The 19,144-nt window shown below is 48.7% G+C and overlaps 1 protein-coding gene across 2 annotated transcripts in view; it reads right to left on the minus strand.

Annotated features, from left to right (window-relative positions):
• NCF1 (neutrophil cytosolic factor 1) overlaps positions 1 to 19,144 on the minus strand; it is a 36,526-nt gene that overhangs the window by 2,261 nt on the left and 15,121 nt on the right. For both annotated transcript variants that reach the window (XM_065573380.1, XM_008166140.4), the window contains exons 3-10: positions 17,456 to 17,531; positions 11,872 to 12,037; positions 10,848 to 10,903; positions 9,344 to 9,466; positions 6,512 to 6,619; positions 5,898 to 6,015; positions 3,371 to 3,478; positions 1,290 to 1,420 (exon numbers count right to left, since the gene is read on the minus strand). In XM_065573380.1, the coding sequence (XP_065429452.1) occupies positions 1,290 to 1,420; positions 3,371 to 3,478; positions 5,898 to 6,015; positions 6,512 to 6,619; positions 9,344 to 9,466; positions 10,848 to 10,903; positions 11,872 to 12,037; positions 17,456 to 17,531 (886 nt within the window). The remainder of the gene's footprint in view (positions 1 to 1,289; positions 1,421 to 3,370; positions 3,479 to 5,897; positions 6,016 to 6,511; positions 6,620 to 9,343; positions 9,467 to 10,847; positions 10,904 to 11,871; positions 12,038 to 17,455; positions 17,532 to 19,144) is intronic.

Here is a 19,144-nt window from a genome sequence, read left to right on the forward strand (position 1 = left end):
GATCGGGATTCAGGAAGGAATTTACCCCCAGGTCAGATTGGCAGTGACCTTGGAGGGTTTCTCCTTCCTTTGCAGCATGGGGGTATAGGCCATTTGCTAGGTTCATCTGGGTATATCACAGTCAATTCCCTGCCATTGCAGGGGGCTCAGGCACTGGGTGTACCTGGGTCCCTCCTGTTCGCTCTCTGTGGCTCATGATAATCTAGTCTCTCGAAGGCTGTAAAACACTTTGGTTTAATTTCGGTTGTTGTGTATGGAGTGCAGGTGGCCTGTGTTAGACAGGTCAGATTAGACGATTTGCTGATCCCTTCTAGCCTTAAACTCTAGGCCTGTAAAGTCTGGATCCAGAGGTTTGGTGTGGGCCTCTCTCTGGCTAACTCAATGTGCTATTTAGCTTGCTGTGTTGCTCCACGCTCATTGTATAGCTTCCCATTCACTAGGAATGTCACAAATGCATCACTGGGGCTTTCTATATATTACCTCCCATTATTTGCAGGCATTTAAGACATTTTAGAAATTGGAAATCATTGGTTTCCACCCTTTGGGGGTTAGCACCGGCCCTTCTGGGGCCTGCCCTATTTCCACCTCCATGATTTTTCATACCCTCAATGCCTTGCTATTCCAGAAACGAACCTACGCATCTCTTGAACTCATTCCATCTGTAGTCTTTGCTTCAGTGGCCTTTCCCTTTTACTTTTTCCATATATGTCTAACTCTTTGTATGAAACCCACTTCCCTATTTACTGTTCGTAGTAAACTGCTTTGTCAGGATTGCGAGAGGCTGTAACCACCATCAGATTCATCGGGCCATTTCATAATGAAGACAATTTCTCTAGAGCCCCTCAGTCTGTACTGAGAATAAACCCAACTCCTTTGTAGCCTGTTGCTTGTAAGCACTGAGCACCCATAGCCATCAGTGAAGACAACGAGAGGTGCACATGCTCAGCTCCTTGAAAATCTGACGCTAGACCATTCCTTATGGTCTGGATTGACCTGGCATTGATTTGGTTGCCTGGCACGGCTGTAAAAGTGCGGTCTGCAGCTCAAAATTAGACCAAGTGGCCGTCATTAGCTCTGGTGTGTGGATTCTCCCCCTGCCACAAACACCCCTGAGCAACCTCAGCAAGGTATGAGGACTTGCCAGGCGGTGGGTAGACTAGGAAGCGTAGTGATGTCCACCAGCCCGGAGGCCTAATGCGCATGAGGGTCTCCTGGAGTACAACCGTCCTCACCCCCGCCGTACATGACACCGGCTTTCAGTCTAGCGGGTATGTCAGATGGAAACTTACTGATCATGTTGAACTTGTTCTGGTGATTGCTCTGAGTCTTCCTATACTTCATGCTGTTCCGCCTGTATGTCTCCTGGCTGATCTGCTTCGGGCCTTGGTTGTGGATGCTCTTGACATTTCGGATGGTCGACCTGCGTAGAGAAAGAGTGACTCTTTCAGTGTTTGCTGGGTTAACTATCTAAGCTTTCTCACTTCCCACTGCGGGGACTTTCCCCTCTCGTAGACCTGGCAGAGTCTCATCCTGAGGAGAGCACTCTCATTGGATTTAGCCTATGATTGCTTTTGATTATCCCAGGCAAAAGGACCATGGATTAATGTCAACAACTGTGAGCAACCTGACGGGATTTGTCGTGTAAAATTAGTCAGGCAGCATCTAGCTGCTAGGAATGAATGCTTGAAAAATGAATAAATAAGTGTGAAGCTAGGATAGAATTACAGTAAACAACAGCAATGCTTACTTAGTTCTTCCGTCGATCTCAAAGTACATTGCAGAGGAAGGCGAGCATCAGTTACTTGCAATCTAGATCACATAGCAGGTGAGTGGCAAAGTGCCCCATCCATTGGGCCACACTGCTCACCTATGCCTATTTATATCAATTGGTTCTGGTATATCACCAGTGTAATTCCCATGTAGGAATTCATGGCTATCAGGGCATTCACATTGTGTGTGTCATACACACACTAAACTACTGGTCCCTTTGATATCAATGGCAAAACTCCCATAAATTTCAATGGGATCAGAACCTGGCCCATAGACAGATCAGATTACATGATTTAGGAAGCATGGTTTCAACCTGTTGTTTCCCGAGCTACACCTATCACACACAACTAAAGTACTGTACAAAGTGAAAATAAACACGAACACAAAGACATGAGGCTGGATTCCCAGCTGGAATAAGACAGCATGCTGCCCATGGGAGTTCTGAGCAGGTGTTTGCCTCTCTTCTGGGATCTGAACTAAGACCAATTCATTTTCATAACCGGTGCATCAAACAGCTATGAGCAGATGGCACCTACTATCTATCCCGGCTATTTTTTCACACTGGGTTCATACTGTTTACTTAAGTGGAAGAGGCTTCATACTCTATTACCATGCCTCCATTCACTCCTAAAATTTCAACACACTTCACATCTGTGAAATTACATGCACCCATTTCATAGCTGCCCTAAGTAGAAGCGATTTTCTTCACAATGGGAGGTATGTGTACCTTACAAGGGCTACTTTGTTTGGCTAAAGCAAGTGAACAGCTGAGTTTTTGGGTGCTTATCCAGACTGAACCCAAACTCATTGCTTTTTGTGGTTCATCCCTCACTCGTAATATCTTTAGAGTGTCTCTCTCTCTTTCTATGTAGTGACAACTGCATACTCCAGTGCCCTATAGATATCTTAGCTTGACTAGATATTTACTGCATGGATATCAGTGGGGCTATGCCACCAGCTCAGAATCAGATCCGCTGGATTTGGGAGTTTATGTACGAAACCTGCCTTGGGATGACGCAGAAATGAAGAGAGACAGTTCAACTCTGCACTTTCCAGCAGTTGTTGCTACATCAGCACCAGGGAGTTTAATTACCTTTTATCTTTTCAATCAAAATAAAATCCCTTCCATTAGCTCAAATCCTCCCATCAGATTAGCTAGTTTGGCAGCTCCGATTAGTCAAATCTCTGCTCGCTTTTCAAAGACTCAGTGAACACAGTTTGAAAACAGAATCCAATTTGAAAATTAACCAAGATTATCCCCAGAAAAGAAACTTTGCAGGCGGACACCTAGAAATAAATCCAAGTAGAGACAGTGCTCGAGTGAAGTCTGCATAGGCCTGCGCCGAAAAGAGTTTAGCATCCTCATATCCCAATAACGTCAATGGGAATTGAAGTTACTCAGCAGGCACCTTGCAAGATTGGTTCCTTTGTCTTTCTTTTCAGGAAGGAAGCCTTTTAGCAACCCTCTTCCCCCACCCCTCACATAGCACTTAAGCAGTTCCTCATTTCTAGGGCAAGCGATGGGCATTCCAACCCACAGTCTGGTTTACTTCATCACACGTTCTCTACGGGACAATCAGACCCTGTTTGCCCACCCTACCTTCGAGGAGGGGCGCCTCTGTTTCTCAGCCCATTCTTCAAAGTGTTGTTCTCTTCCCCAGATTTCTGCAGATACATGGAGGGGTAGTAACCGGTGATTTCTTCCTTCCTGGGGTGTAAAATAACATCACTTACATCTACAGCTCCTTGGTCATCACGACAGCATGTCTATCCAAATCAGGGGAACAACTTATCAAGGGTCTTGGGGGATTCTCCATCACGGACAATTTTTAAATCGAGATGGGACGTTTGTCTAACAGGTCTGTTTGAGGAATGATTGTGGGGGAAGTTCTGCGTTCAGGGTTCTACAGGAGGTCAGACTAGATGGTCCTTTCTGGCCTCGGAATCTATAAATCTACCTTCCTGGACGTTTAGCAGTTCTGGGGGGATTATTTTTAACCTCTAGTAGTGGTGACAGCTGACAAAGCAACCTGCTCCTCTTCTCCTCCATCTCAAAACCTGCCTGCAGATACCTCAGAGAGTTTGTCCCTTCTAGAGAATGAGTGGGTAAAATCACTACACTGAGAAACGGCTCATATCTTGTAAGGCCTGATCTAAATTCCATTCACTTGAAAGGGAGTTGCATTAAGCCCTTCAAACATAGCTCATTGTGTCTTAAAGCATCTGTTTTATTTAAGCAGTAACAATTAAGGCAGAAAGCATCGCCTGAGGTTAAAGACCAGCAGGGAGCCGCTGATGCGCTATGGCAGAAAATGCCCTGCACCAGGATTGCTATAGCAAACCAACAGATGCCCCCTCCTCCCCTCCGCAGACAGTTACAATACTTGGCACTTTACATCCTCATTGTTTGTAATCAGTAACTAATGAATTATGCTCACAACATGCCTGTGATGTGGCTTTTACCCGTCCCATTTTAAGAATGAGGAACCACGGCAGAGCAGTTAGGTGACCTGCCTTAAGTCATGGGGTAGTGGGTATTAGGAGCCGGCATTAGATCTCCAGCATTCCTGGTTCACAGGCCCCTGATCCGAGCACCCAGGACATCTCTCTGGATTGGGTGATACAGTTTCAAAAGGCACCTAGTAGGCGCTTTCAATGCCCTAAACATTAGCCAATCAGCTGGCTAGAATCCATCTCAATGTACCATTAATTCTATGGCATACAATAGATTATTACACACACAAAAACTATGTTAGAAGAGCATTATTAAGGTTGCAAAGACAAGCACTCAAAGGTTAGGAATTGCCAGAATTAGGATGGCCTGTGCAGCCTTAATTTTGACTCCCAAATGCAGTATGATACAGTCTATAATTAGGTGCTCACATCCTATTTTTCCCACAGGCCCCCTGCCTCATTCAGTGCACAGATGGATGGTGCTCACTGAATGAACAGCTATTCAGTATTGTTTTCTCTCCTCGTTGTTCAAATGTGTGGTGCCACTGCCAGGCCTTGTATACTGCACACCATTCAAACCCGGCTCTGAAGACAGAATGACTAATTTCCCTATAGGCTTTTCTCCCTACTGGCTCCTAGTCCCAGTCTCCCTCCCCGGTCTCCTTGTCCAGCCTCCCTCCTCACGCTGCCTCTTTGCCCAGCCAGGTTCAGTTCTCCCCCTGAACTGTCTCTCTTTGTCAGTTCTTATTCTCCACCTCCCACACAAACCCATTCTCCTTGCCCAGCAGGTCCCCATCTCCCTCAGCCCCTCACCAGCCCCCTTCCCCAGTTGTGATTTGCACCATCTGAGGAGCTAAACCTTCATGCTTCTTCAACCCCACCCCCTCGGCTCTTTCCTCTTGTGCAGTTAAGTCAGACAGCTTCCTCCCCCACGCGACTTGGCGCCAGCCGCAGGGTTACTGAAAATACTTGAGAGACAGCCTCCCTGCTTTCCATTCCTAAGCCTTGCCCCAGCATGCCGCACAGCAGAGCTACAGTTTCAGGGGAAGTTCTGCTCAGACGAGGCTGGGATCAGCTCACTGAGAATAGAATCTCCAGGGCTTTTAGCTGTGCGATAGCAAGTCTCCTCCGCTGAGCAAGTGCCAACTGCTAGTTTTGAAAGGCTTATAACTTGGCCCAGTGTGTCACGGGGATGGCAAAAGGCACATCTCTGACTCAAAGGCGACACACGTTTCAAGGTCCTGCTCCAAAGCATGGGAGCGCTAAAGCTTTTCAAGGAAAAGGTCTCCCAAATAGTTTAATATGGAGGGGGGAGGGAAATCAATGTATTTTTCCCCAGCCTCATTCTTGGGAACAGCTGAATGTTTGGGGTGAAATTCCCCACCCCCCCCCAAAAAATCAATCAATCTGAGGCAGATACCTAGAATGGCAAATTTCAGCCCAAATGATTAAAGTTTGGCAAAGTTATAAACAACTAAAAACAGGGTCTTATAATGGGAAGTGTTAGCCAACCTTAATAATGAGTGATGCTACCAGCCTCATCTATAACAACCCCCCTATAATTCATGTCGGTAATTAGATTGAACGGCCAGGTTCTCTCTCTATCCCTCCCCCCGAGTGGCCCAAAGAATCAAATCCCATTTACCCTGACATGTGATTTGGATTTCTCTTACCTGACAACCCACCAGCCATCAAGTAGCTTATGGATAACCTCTATGGCGTCTCCTTCTTTCAGTGTCAGCTCATCATCCTCGGCAGCTGTGTAGCCTTTTCTGACAACATAGAGCTCCCCTGAGCACAAGAGCATAGAAACAAAGGCTTAAAGGGTGCATTAGGCGTTAATATCCAAAGAAAGGCTTTTTAGTGATCCAGACCACAGCTCTGGAATGACAGAGACAACACGCAAACAATGTATCCCATTTTAAACAAGACCCAGTTTGGATCCAGCTCTGGACTTCCTTATCGTTTGGGGAGGTTCAAGTGCTGGGGTTTGATTTGGGCACTGAGGTCAGTAGTGAGGTACCTAACTATTTCTGTTAGTCTTAAAGGTGCCACAGGACCTTCTGTTGCTTTAAACTATAAGCGTCATTGATCACGGTGCCACTGCATGGGAATTCACACAGCACTGGCTATACTCGTGAAGTCCAGCCCTAGCACATACTGGCTCACTGTAAATTCGGAGATGAATCATCTAAGTGCAGTTTCTTCCAGGATTACTCCAAAATCCTGGTCAGGAACATGGAGATGTCCAGTGGGGAGCTATTGGTGTGGGTTTGGGTTTTTTTACCTGCATAGTTCGGATCCTGCTCTTCAGATTCATCAGGACCTTCCATAGGCTCCAGGTAAGCGGCTGGGACCCAGCCACGTTTATTCTTTAACTGACAGAACCACCAGCCTGTAACAAAGCCAGCAGCAAACAGCACAGGGGTCAATACCATTCATTGTACTCTGCAGGCTGCAGGTCCAAAAACTGTACAAATCAACTCGCACCCCAGGCCTGTGAGCTGGGGGGGGGTCGCCATTAACCCGATTGGACAGAGAGGGGAAAGAGAGAAACAGAGAAGTTAAGGGACTTCTTTGAGATCACACAGAGTCACTAGCAGGGTGGAGAATAGAATCCAGGTCTCCTGGCCCTGTTCTTCATCTGTGGGACAACTACACTGCAGAATCATGGGACAACCTATCTTGATATTCATTTTCAGGGGTTACCGTTGTGCCTCTCCTACCGATGAAGCATCAGCAGCATAATTGGAACTGTCTATGGCTTCCGAGCCTAGAAAATCTGATAAGATTCCCTAAGGCCCTGTCTACATTTGGAAGTTTACCGAAGTAGCTGTTCCAGAATATTCTAGAAAACATTGACGGCAGCCTAACAAAACCCAAATCCTGGATCTTTAATTGACTATTGGACTGGTCATTAAGGAACCTCTGTGTGGAAAGTAATCGGATGCAAAGGAGTGGAAGGTGGACTGGGAAGAGCTGTTGTAAGGATCATCGGGGTAAAGAGGCCAGGGCCGTCTCCAGGCACCAGCAAACCAAGCAGGTGCTTGGGGCGGCACATTTTCAGGAGCGGCATTCCAGCCAGCCTCTTTTTTTTTTTTTTTTTTTGCGCTTGGGCGGCAAAAGCCTAGAGCCGGCCCTGGCAGCAGCAGCGCGTCCTACACCGGGGCGCCCTGGGACCGCTGCGGTTCGTGTTAGGGAGCAGCGCCCGCACCTTATGGCTGGGTGGGCTTCGAGCGCGGGACACTCGGGCTGGAGGCCGCCCCTTGGGGCACACGGAACCGCCTGCAGGTGCCGCAGGGCGGCCGCCCCCTCAGCGCTGCAGCCGGGGCTGGACGAAGCGGCCAGAGCCACCCAGGGACTGCGGCCAGGAGCAGGAGCAGCAGCAGGAGCGGGGCCATAGAGGGCGGGGCGCTGCCGTGCGGGGCCTGCGTCCCGCTCTCCGGGGCTCCTCTCCCTCTGGGGCTGCCCTGCCCCAGCTCCTCAGCCCCCTGCTCTGTCCTTCCCAGTCCCGGCCAGTCCTGGAGGCGGGAGCCCCGGCTGGAGGGACCCTGGGCTGAGGCGCGGCCCGGGAGCCCCGCTGCTTACCCCGACCCTGCTAGTGCTGGACCAGCTGGAGGCCAGGGGGGAGCGGGCGGAGTCAGCGCTGGTGGGGGGAAGCCCAGCACTGGGGTGGCAGGCGGTGCAGGTGGGGGGGGGGAGAGCCCAGGGTTGGGGCGGCAGGGGGTGGGGGGGGGGAAGAGCCCAGCTCTGGGGCGGCAGGGGGTGCGGGTGCGGGGGAGAGCCCAGGGCTGGGTTAAGGGGGAGCCAAAATTTTTTTTGCTTGAGGCGGCAAAAAACCTAGATCCGGCCCTGAAAGAGGCTACTGTTTTATGTACAAATAAGTCATGCATCTGCCTCTGAACACTTCACAGTGACTTGACTGTGCAGGATGGGAGGCAATCAATGTTTCCCTGAGTAGCTCCTGTATGTCAAGGTTTGGAAGTGATTCTTTGTGTCAATCACCATGACAACAGGGGAGGGGAAGTCCACTTTTGTTTTGCAACCATGCGGACCGTAAATGTTATTTCCCCGCTGGGCACTAATCCCAGGAGTCATGAGGGAAACTCAAAAGGCTTTCTAGGATTGCGTCACAGCCTCACTAAAAGACATCCCCTGTCATTTGACTCCCCGTTTTCCTCACTCAGGGCAGGATTGTGATCATAGGATGCTTGCCGTCTTTACATATATGTGTCTATATATAAATGCTCTCAGCTTCCATACTTAGGGCACGGAATTTCTTAAAACACATTTCGATATACAGATGCTCACTTTATTACTACCTTATTATTATCTCTTGGTGCTGCGGTAGCACCCAGGAGCCCCAGACCTGGACCAGAATCTCCTGTGCTCAATGTTGTACAAACACAGAACAAAAAGTTGGCCCCTGCCCCAAAGAGCTTCCCGTCCACACGTAGAGTATGTTGCGGGTCTAAAGCACCACACAAGCTTTCACTAGCTGAGCCACCCCTCAGGAGGGAGGCAGGGGCTGTGATTTACAGATGCACGGGAGGAACTCCTCCCCGCACTGTGGCTATGTTGCAGTGGTTGCACCTGTATAGAGTGGCTGGAACAATTTGTATAGTGGGGGTGCCGAGAGCCGTTGAACCACACTGTAAACCCTGGATATGATGGAAAGTACTTCAAGCACCCCTAGGTCCTTCACCTATGCACAGTAGCCACAAAGCAGCCAGAAGGCTTCCCTGCAGGGGTACCTCCAGCATAGAAGCCTCCCTGGTGGGTGCAGAGATTCCCTGATCCCAGCTACACCTGCTGCCCTAACAGCGCAAAGCAGTTGGAAAGACACGTTGCCTCCCCACTTGATCTCTGCTGTGGGCTCAGTACTGGCGCCCACAAAACTATCACAGAATGAATCAGTGGCAGAGCCAGGAAGGGAACCCAAGTGTGCTTAGCGCTCAGGCCTGTTCCCAACCCACTAGGCCTCGCTACTCCTCTACAGACCTAGAGATAGGCCCAAAACAAAATCCCCGTCTCTACAATGGGCTGAAACAAGAAGCTGGATCTGATCATCCCTAAACTTTGAAGCCAGGGCATATCCCTCCAGAGCAATGAGCTTTACCACTTTCACTCTTCTCCACAATGTCCACCATGTCCCCAGTTTTCAGAGCCATCTCGGAGCTGGAGTTCTTCTCATAGTCGGCAATCACTCGGTACGTCTGCAGGATGATGGGGCCAGTAATGTCTGCAAGAGAGAAGTGGGGACAGGATTTCATGAGCTCCTTTAATCCAGCAGTAAAGCAGCACATTTCTGTTGATCGCCCGGGGAGAAGTTAGGGAAACTCCACAGAACTTCAGTGGAAAGTCCAAAAGTTTCTCACTCCCTAAGGGGTAGCAGGTCTGGTGTTCTCACCACCCTCAGCAGCAAGGCTCTTGGAGTTCCTCTAACAAGGATCGAGAAAAACAGCAGCAAGAATTATAACTGCACTAGCAAGACAGCCACTGCTGCTTAAGGACCCGAAATTATTATATTGATAGCAAAGTAAGTAAGCAGTAGTATTTAGCATGTTGCATAAGTGTCCGCCCATCACAGGCTGCCATCACTCATGAATAAACAGTCACTAGACATTTGCTGCCCCAGGCAGGCTGGTTCTGCGGTAAGGTTTCAGTTCTCCCATTGACAGTAAATTCTCTGCAGGCAGCAGTAGCAATGGAACAGCAGGTAAGGTGACCCTGTAAAATATGCACAGGCCTACAGATCCACCATTATCAGCCGGGTGCTGAGTGGGAGATGGCATTTGCAGAAGGGATGGACAGCCCCACGAGCCAAGCGGGCCCCCGGCTGAAGGTTTGAAACCTTACAAGGAAAGGAAAATGGGTTTGACTTTCAAGGAGCCCTAGCCTACCCACTCCAGTCATGCATGGGAAGCGTCTGGAATGAAGACGTATTCTGTACGAAAGGAGAGAGGGCAGCGTATCCATGTTGCATGGGGTGCCCCAAGCATGAAGAGAGGAACTTGGTTTCTGTCAAGTTCTATCATTGAGAAATAACGCTACTCCTGCATAAGGCCCCAGTTCTGCAAACAATTTAAGCACATGTTTCAGTCCATCCTTACTGGGCCTATGTGCTTTGCTGGATCAGGGCCGACCGTGCTGTTGGAATGCAACCTCCAGTACAATGCGTTCGCCGGAGTTTGGGGAGAGCATGGCCTGGAGGCCCCATTGACTCCTTCCGGGTGCATGAGTCTGGCACTCAGTGTCACAGTGGGTCTGTATTGGACCCGCTTTGGGGCTGCCATCCCTTTAGGCTAGCATGGAACCCTCCATTCACCACTCCAGGAGCAGTTTCTCAATTCACTACACCCACCCTACACGCCACTTCCTCAGAGAAGGCCGTGCAGCTCTGTATGCAGCCCGCACTTCCTGCTCCTGGGCTGAGGAGATCTGCCTTGCAGCAGGGCCAGCCTGGGGCAAGGAAGCTGGTGCCCGGTGCTGAACACTGTCCCACCCTAGAGATTATTCTCCCTCTGTAGATATTTTCCCACAGTGCTGATGGAACCATGTGCTCACTGTGGCTAGAACAGTTGCTTACTAGCATCCGAATATAAACCACAACTTCTTCTTACCTGCAACATTTTTCTTGGAGTCCTTTGGCACTAAAAATGTCTCTGGTTTCTTGATGCTAGATAAACAAGAGTGAAGTCAGTTTAACGCCAGTGGATGTTGACCCTTTGTTTTCTCCCCTTTCCTATCAGCAACAGGGTTCCCTTCCCTCCATACAAAGAACATAAGAACAGCCATACAGGATCAGACCCATAGTCCATCTAGCCCTGTACCCGGTCTCAAACAGTGGCCAGTACCAGAGCATCAGGGGAGTGTACAGAACAGGGCAATTTGGAAAGGTCCATCCGTTTTCCCCTCCCGGATTCTGGCAGGAAGAGGTTTAGGGTCGCCCCGAGCATGGGGTTACATCCCTGACCATCTTGGCCATCATCCCTGCACCTCCAGGTCCAGTGTAGACATACCCTTAGAAGACAGGGAAGGCCATTAGAGGGCTCATCAACTATTTAAAGAGATAGTACCCAATTCCTATGCAATAAACAATGAAAATAACCACATCTTTGGGCAGAGGCCAGGCCTGAAATAGTTCAGCCCGATAGTCACTCAATCTTTCTGAAAATTTGACCTGAAAACAGGGGCTTAGAATGGAAATGTGCAGGCAACCTTAACTATAGCTGTTATTAGTGCTCTGGCTATGTAATATAGCATATCATATTATATTATTTATATGTTCTAGGATGTTAGTCTCCTATTATATTAATAGAAGAAATCTGATCATGTTAATCAGAACATCAGCAATTGAGTGGATGAGAATTCTTCCCCGTCTCACTGGGGTAAAGACAAACATAAGAAAGTTGCATAGAAATGTGTATATTACAAATTTAATATCAGTTTGAGTTAGATTCATAGGTTATAAAGCCAGAAGGAACCATTGTGATCATCTAGTCTGATCCACTGCCTAACACAGGCTGCAGGACTTCCCTGCATTAACTCCTGTTTCAACTAGAGCAGATCTCGTAGAAAAATACCTAGACTGGATTTTTAAGTGGTTAAGACACCCTGAGTTCTGGTGGAAGTGGCCGTACTCACTGGCTGTCTGTGGGTGGGTTCAAGTCATCAGGCCTGACTTTGAAGAAGTTCAGAACATGGGAGCATCGGGAAATCTTGTGTGGCAGATTCAGCAAGGTGTAGCAGTATTCAGTCAGCGTGCCTTGTCTGTTCTGTGTAGACCGGTGGCCATCAAACCATTTGGGTGCTAGAAAAGAGCAAAACCAGGGAGACTTATTTTTTGTGACTAGCACTTTTGGTAGAACTGCCCACGCAGTCACCTCGATACTGAATATCACCCTGAAAAAGAGTTGAGTAGAACCCAAAAGGTTCTAATCTATAGTGACTGTTACTCAGATGGCTTCTTGCGCCCTTCTAAGGTAATGGAGTTTGGGAGCATCTCAAAGCGTCCTTAGATGCCACAGGGGACATTTTTGAAAGCGGTGGCTACTGCTGACACCAAATGGGTGCCATCGGTGCAGCTACATCCCAAGGGTGCTTCGGAAAAACGTGTCCTTGGCAAACATTTTTGAAAGGCCCATTGTAAATATGGACCTAAGTTTTAACAAAGTTCTGTTGCCGGAGCACAGAGTTCCTCCTTCTGTCAAGCCAGCAGCAGAAGCCCCGTGGCAGCCAGTTGCACACCCCGGATCTAAGCAGAAGCTCTGCAATGAAGACAGACAGAGCAGCTTTGTGGAGAGAGTACTAATCTGAGCAGATTACCTCCAGCCCCCGCAAGGGAACAGGCTGACGGAGAGAGGAAGACCTCACGTTATCCCCATAGCCATCACCAGGGTAAGCCCACCTCAGCTTCTTATGGGTCAATAGATTAGAACAAAGCTGCCAGCCTTTGTTCTAAATGGTCCTGCTTCACTTCTGTGAGGCTGAGAGATCCCCTCTCTCTCTAACTATCAGAACGCAGGCTGAAGCGTCATAAACACAGTTTGCGTTAGATAATGAAATGATCAGTACATTGTCTTGAGCACTCTGAAGAACACAGGTGCATGCATAAGTTACAATCCAGTGCAACCGCTAACTTCACCCATTAACAAGGGAAATTCTTTCAGTTCCTCAAATCAATACTATTACATGCTCGTTCTGGAGCACACCCATGTGCCTTTAGGCAAATCAACACTATAAATATGCTGCTGGTTACTGTGTTCAGGTGGCGGGCAGAGGAATGAATCTCAGCACTGTTACGGAGGGGTGCGGTTTGCATTTTGAGTCATTCTTTCCAGGGAAATGAAGGTCTATCTTGATGTAGGTCTTCTGAAGGTCACCTCGATACCTCACTGTTAAATGTTATGGGAACCCGTGGTTTATTTGTGTAGGTGGAAGCCAAGAAAATGCCCCCACCCATAAACATGTATTAACCCCTAGCCAGGGACTGTATTTCCCTCCCCCACCCTATGGGCCACACGGCCAAAGAGCTCAGCTCCCATGTAGGTACCTAAATGGTCAGATTTCCAGACGTGCTCAGCATCTAGCCGCTCCCATCGTTCTCAGCTGTTCCTGCTGTACTAATAACTTCGTACCTATCCTGGCACAGACAACACACCACAGGCGTCAAGCTATCTGCGTCAGGCTTATATTCATTTGGTGTCTTGTGCACCATACGGCACATTAAAGACTGCACATTGCTGTGGCAATTGTAACTCTCCAGTGAGTCCTTTGAATTTTATAACGGCGAGTGGTTTCCTGCTGTTTATTTTGCACACATACAGGCCATAGGTAAGACAAGGGGCCAGCGCTTCAGCCGTGGCTCCCCAACGTACTGTTAACGATTTCTTAATGGAGTTTTTTGTCTGTTTCTCTAGTTTATTGAGAAAAGTGGAACAATGAATTTTTCCTGCTCGTGTGACTCAGAAAGGTCTGAATGGGTTTCATTCAGAATTTCAGCGAGTCCTGTGTTTCAGCAGAACTGCTACCAGGGTTCCAAGCAGCTCTCCTGGCAGGGGCGGCTCTAGGCACCAAGCATGTGCTTGGGGCAGCCCATTTGCAGGGGCAGCAGGATCCAGCCTGGGAGCGAGAACCAACAGGGGGCCCTGGGAGCTGTAGTTCCTTGGTTAGCTCCCTGCCTATAGAGCCAGCCCTGGAGCAGGGAAAGAACTACATTTCCCAGCATTCCTTTGGCCACTACCAACAGGAAAGAGGGGGAGGAAGGGAGGTAGCTGAGACCTCATGCTGCAGCCTGCTGTGAATGGAGAGCTGCCCTGGGAAGGGCAGGGAGACGATATTTTAACATTCAAAAAATAGGACACTCCACAGGGAGGGAGGGTAGCCCCACCCTGCCACCATCCACTCCCTCCAACTGCCCCCCACAGAAACCCCAACCCATCCAACCCACCCTGCTCCCTGATCACCCCTGCCCCTAGCTGCCCCCCAGGATCCCACCCCTATCTAAGCGCCGCTGCTCCTTGTCCCCTGATTGCCCCCTCCCGGGACCCCACCCCCTATCTAAGTGCTGCTGCTTCTTGTACCCTGATTGCCCCCTCCCGGGACCCCACCCCCTATCTAAGCGCCGCTGCTTCTTGTCCCCTGATTGCCCCCTCCCGGGACCCCACCCCCTATCTAAGCCTCCCTTCGCCTTGTCCCCGACTGCCCCCTCCTGAGACCCCCCCTCAACTTCTGCCCTAGGACCCCACCCTCTACCTGTCCCCTGACAAACCCCCGGGACTCCCATGCCTATCCAACCACTGCCTGTCCCCTGACTGCCCCCCCCAACCCCTGACCCATCTAACCCCCCCTTCTCCCTGCCCCTGACTGCCCCCCCCGAACCTCCGCCCCATCCCAGCCCCCTTACCGTGCCACTCAGACCAGCATGTCTGGCTCTGCGCAGCACCAGACACACTGCTGCATACGTGCTGCCGTGCTCCCCTGCAGAGCCACAGTCCCCCCCTGCCCCCCCCAGCACCTGCCTTCCAGATTTGAACACCTCAGAATTCAGGAGTGCTCAAGCTCAGTTTGGGCAGTTGTTACTTCATTTCTCCCAAATCAAATATACTGATCCACTGTAACTTGCTGTAGAAAAAATAGGATAAAATTGAGCAAGAAATGCTTCCCAGTGGTTATTAGGATTGGAATTGCTATTTTCCACAGCCATTGCCTTTTGTTTGTTTGTTTGTTTGTTTGTTTAAAAGGAAGACAGTGATATTGCATTGGCAAATTCCCATAGAAAGAAAGAGTGGAACAAAAGAATAATAAAGGCATCTCAACTTTTCCTCATTTATGTAAGACAGTCTTACAATATGCATCCAGATATCCTCCAATCACACAAGCTGAAATTTGTTCCACTTTACTGCAGTTCTGTAACCCATGCGGGAACCAATCCTGTCTGTGTTCTGTGCACATCTAAAATTCCTGCTGAATGACTTGCCGTGGGAGCGAGTTACCAGTGACCCAGGGCTGCAGCGGAAGGAGAGTGCAGGTGGGGGTGGGAGAGAGGCCAGGGCTGGAGCGGCAGGAGGTGTGTGGGGGGGGGGCAATGGTGGGGGGGAATGAGGGAGCCCAGAGCTGGGGTGGCAGGGGGTGTGGGTGGGGGCATAGAGCCCAGGGCTGGGGCAGCAGGAGGGTGCGGCGAGGAGCCCAGGACTGAGATGGGGGGCAGCCAAAATTTTTTTTGCTTGGGGCGGCAAAAAACCTAGAGCCGGCCCTGTCTCCTGGCTATGCTGGTGGATCTTACAACTTCCTCAAATGTACAGATGTTGTTTCTGGGGCCTTTCAGCAAAACCAAGACACGGCCGCTACAGTCTGCAACTTTGCAACGGAGCCAAGAATTTTCATGCACCAGGACAGGAGGCAGACGAACATACCACTTCGTCTTTCCCTTTACGACCACCACCTTTCACTGCTGAATCCAACGGACCAGATGTTGGGTGTTCCTCATATCGAAGGGATTTCTTCATTAAAAATAGAGCAACAAATGCTGACAGAGAAATATGACCCCACCCACCACAGCTATTACAGTAACTAATGTCAGCAAAGTGAAATCGTCTTTGAGAAACTACTTGTGTGTAAAACTCCTTATGCGGACGGGGGAAAGTACAGCGGGGACTTTGGGGGCATTCCCCAGCCAATGGCAGTTAGTAGGTTTGCATTTACCCAAATCAGTGATAGGGACTAATGACAAATCCAGCTCCCAGTAAAGTCCATGGGCAAATACCTCTTGATTTCAGTGCAAGCTTGATGGAGTTCTAAATCCTGCTCCACTTATTCACTCAGGTAATCCCAAGGAAGTATTATTAACGGGTATTTCTATGCATGCATTCCCTCAGAAGCATTCATGAATTAATCCTCATCACTCTGAGGGAGATAGGTAGCATTATCCCCGTTGTACAGTGAGGGGGAAACTGAGGCACACAGGGAGGTGCAATGACTTGCCGAAGACTGGGAACGGAACACAGATCTCCCGACTCTCACTGCCTTAACAAGTAGCCCCCGCACCTGAAAAGCTTTCTGCCTGCCACGGTTGGTGCTCAGGCTGACAAGGCTCTTTACAGCGGTCGCTCATCTCATCCCTAGATTGCAAGAGGGAGACGTGGCTGGGACTGAAAATGGGTGTACATTAATGTACAACTTCAGGGGAAGTTAGGCCACTTTCCCTGCATCTGCCAGAAGTTGAGCTATAGGCGGTTACTGATTTGTGATCTGAAACAGTCGGTGAAGCGACTGTTTTATTTACAAAAGCGACAAAGAGTCCTGTGGCACTTTATAGGCTAACAGACGTATTGGAGCATAAGCTTTCGTGGGTGAATACCCACTTCGTCAGACGCACGTGGTGGAAATTTCCAGAGGCAGGTATAAATATGCAGGCAAGAATCAGTCTAGAGATAACGAGGTTAGTTCAATCGGGGAGGATGAGGTCCTCTTCTAGCAGTTGAGGTGTGACACCAAGGGAGGAGAAACTGCTTTTGACAAGACTCTGAATGGCTAGCCAACTACAAAAGCAGTTTCTGCTCCCTTGGTGTTCACACCTCAACTGCTAGAAGAGGACCTCATCCTCCCTGATTGAACTAACCTCGTTATCTCTAGACTGATTCTTGCCTGCATATTTATACCTGCCTCTGGAAATTTCCACCACGTGCGTCTGACGAAGTGGGTATTCACCCACGAAAGCTTATGCTCCAATATGTCTGTTAGTCTATAAGGTGCCACAGGACTCTTTGTCGCTTTTTACAGATCCAGACTAATGTGGCTACCCTTCTGATGTTTTATTTACAGTAATTAATTTGTGTGTTTTTTTCTTTTTTTAAAACAGAAGCATGTCAGTTCACCTAAAAGCCCTACCGATTCTGCTAAAATGACTCTAAAAGCACAGACACACTTTGCAGCTGTATCGTGTTTTTCTAGAGTTGATCACCTACACTTGAGGAAATATACAAGTACACCAAGTTTGTGGTGGGTGTTCATTTAATCATGTCTCCCTCTAGTGCAGAGTTCCAGTTACTACAACAGTCTGCTACTTACACCTAATGGAGTTACTGTATAGTTTTAAAGGTCTCAGGTCCCATCCCCACTGAAGACCATGGTGTCTGTGTATATGCAGACATATTACAGGGGGGCTGCCGTCCCTTTTCATTCCAGCTTCCTGCTTTGAAGAGATTGGCTGCATTATACATCTGCTTACCTGGTAAGTGAGGGATGATCCTATTCTCAATGTTGATGTCCCCAGATTCAATGGGAAACATTTCCTTCAAGGATTTCTAGCATGAGAAGAGAAACCAGTATTAGGTGCACAGTCCAGTCAGCATATCCAGGCAAAATTTTCCAAAGGCCTCAACTTGGCCTCTGACTGCGCATCCAATGGAGAGCTCCATTTTGCATCCCATTTTATAGCACCTAGACAGCTAGCTCGCTGATTGTGCTGACAAATCAGGTAGCTAGCATTAAAGGGTCAGATCCTGAGAGCTGATGGCACTCAGCACCTTGCAGGATTGGGCACCCATCAAAGGACTTTAGGTAAAAAAAATTTCAAAAGTGCCTAAGTGACTTAGGAGACAGGTTCCATTTTCAGAAGTGACTTTTAGGCACTTAGGTGCCTCTGTCCCATTGCCTTTCATGGAGATTTTGGCTCCTACGTCTCTTTTGAAAATGGGAATGTTTTACCCTTTAACTCTGAGTTCTTAATATAAATTGTAAATAAAGGCAAAGAAATAATCATCAAATAATAGTCTGCCTCCATCTGGAGACTGGAATACTTTCCAAACTGGAAAAAGCTTCACAACACTCGTAAGGGAAGGACTGTTATCCAGGTGTTACAGATGGATAAACACCGTTCATGATTAAATGAACCTGAAACCATAGACGTACTAAAGCGGCAGATGGCTCTTCTGGTGTGTGGCACTGGAGATACTGAGTTAGAGAAGCCACTCTCCCAGGAAGCCCTGGGACAGGATGTCTGTACCTTGTGGTAACCAGTTCTCCCAAGGGCAGTTTGTATCCAGCTTAACTTCTCACCTCACTGCAGTAAAACGTTGCTAGAAAAAAAATCAGTTCCAGACTCCTCTGTCTGGTGAATGGCAAACCCCCGCGTGGAAGGTGCTAGAAAAAGGGCCAAGTGCCTTCTTCCAAATCAGCCTAGCAAAGGCTGCTACTTAAGTGGCTGATAGGGTATCTAGACCACTCAATTCCTGTCCCTCTCCTGAGGAAATCAGATCACATATGCTCTGAGGTCACCTGGCCCAGACTGAATGCTACAAGTTTCATATTATGGTTCTGAAAACATACGTGCAACTTCCACTGAAGTCACTGTGAACCTTCCATCACCATGCATAAAAAGCGTAGGCATTCCCATAACACAGTGATGAGCCTGTTATAAAGGTCTAGCTAGACAGAATATGGCCTCAAGCCTTTATAACTTCAACTACCTGAAGGGGGGTTCCAAAGAGGATGGATCTAGACTGTTCTCAGTGGTGGCAGATGACAGAACAAGGAGTAATGTTCTCAAGTTGCAGTGGGGGAGGTCTAGGTTGGATATTAGGAAAACCTATTTCCCTAGGAGGGTGGTGAAGCACTGGAATGGTTACCTAGGGAGGTGGTGGAATCTCCATCCTTAGAGGTTTTTAAGGCCCGACTTGACAAAACCTTGGTTGGGATGATTTAGTTGGTGTTGGTCCTGCTTTGAGCAGGGGGTTGGACTAGATGACCTCATGAGGTCTCTTCCAACCCTAATCTTGTATGATTCTATAACCATACCAGAACAACCTGCATAGCACTCTCCAAAACGGACAGAATTTGGTCTTTGTTTTTGCCTTTTAAGCTCCTCCAGCCCGCTGCCCCCGCAAGCCAGACTTAGCTGAACCAATACGAACCAAGA

This window comes from Chrysemys picta, chromosome 19, assembly GCF_011386835.1.
Source record: "Chrysemys picta bellii isolate R12L10 chromosome 19, ASM1138683v2, whole genome shotgun sequence".
Taxonomy (NCBI): domain Eukaryota; kingdom Metazoa; phylum Chordata; order Testudines; family Emydidae; genus Chrysemys; species Chrysemys picta.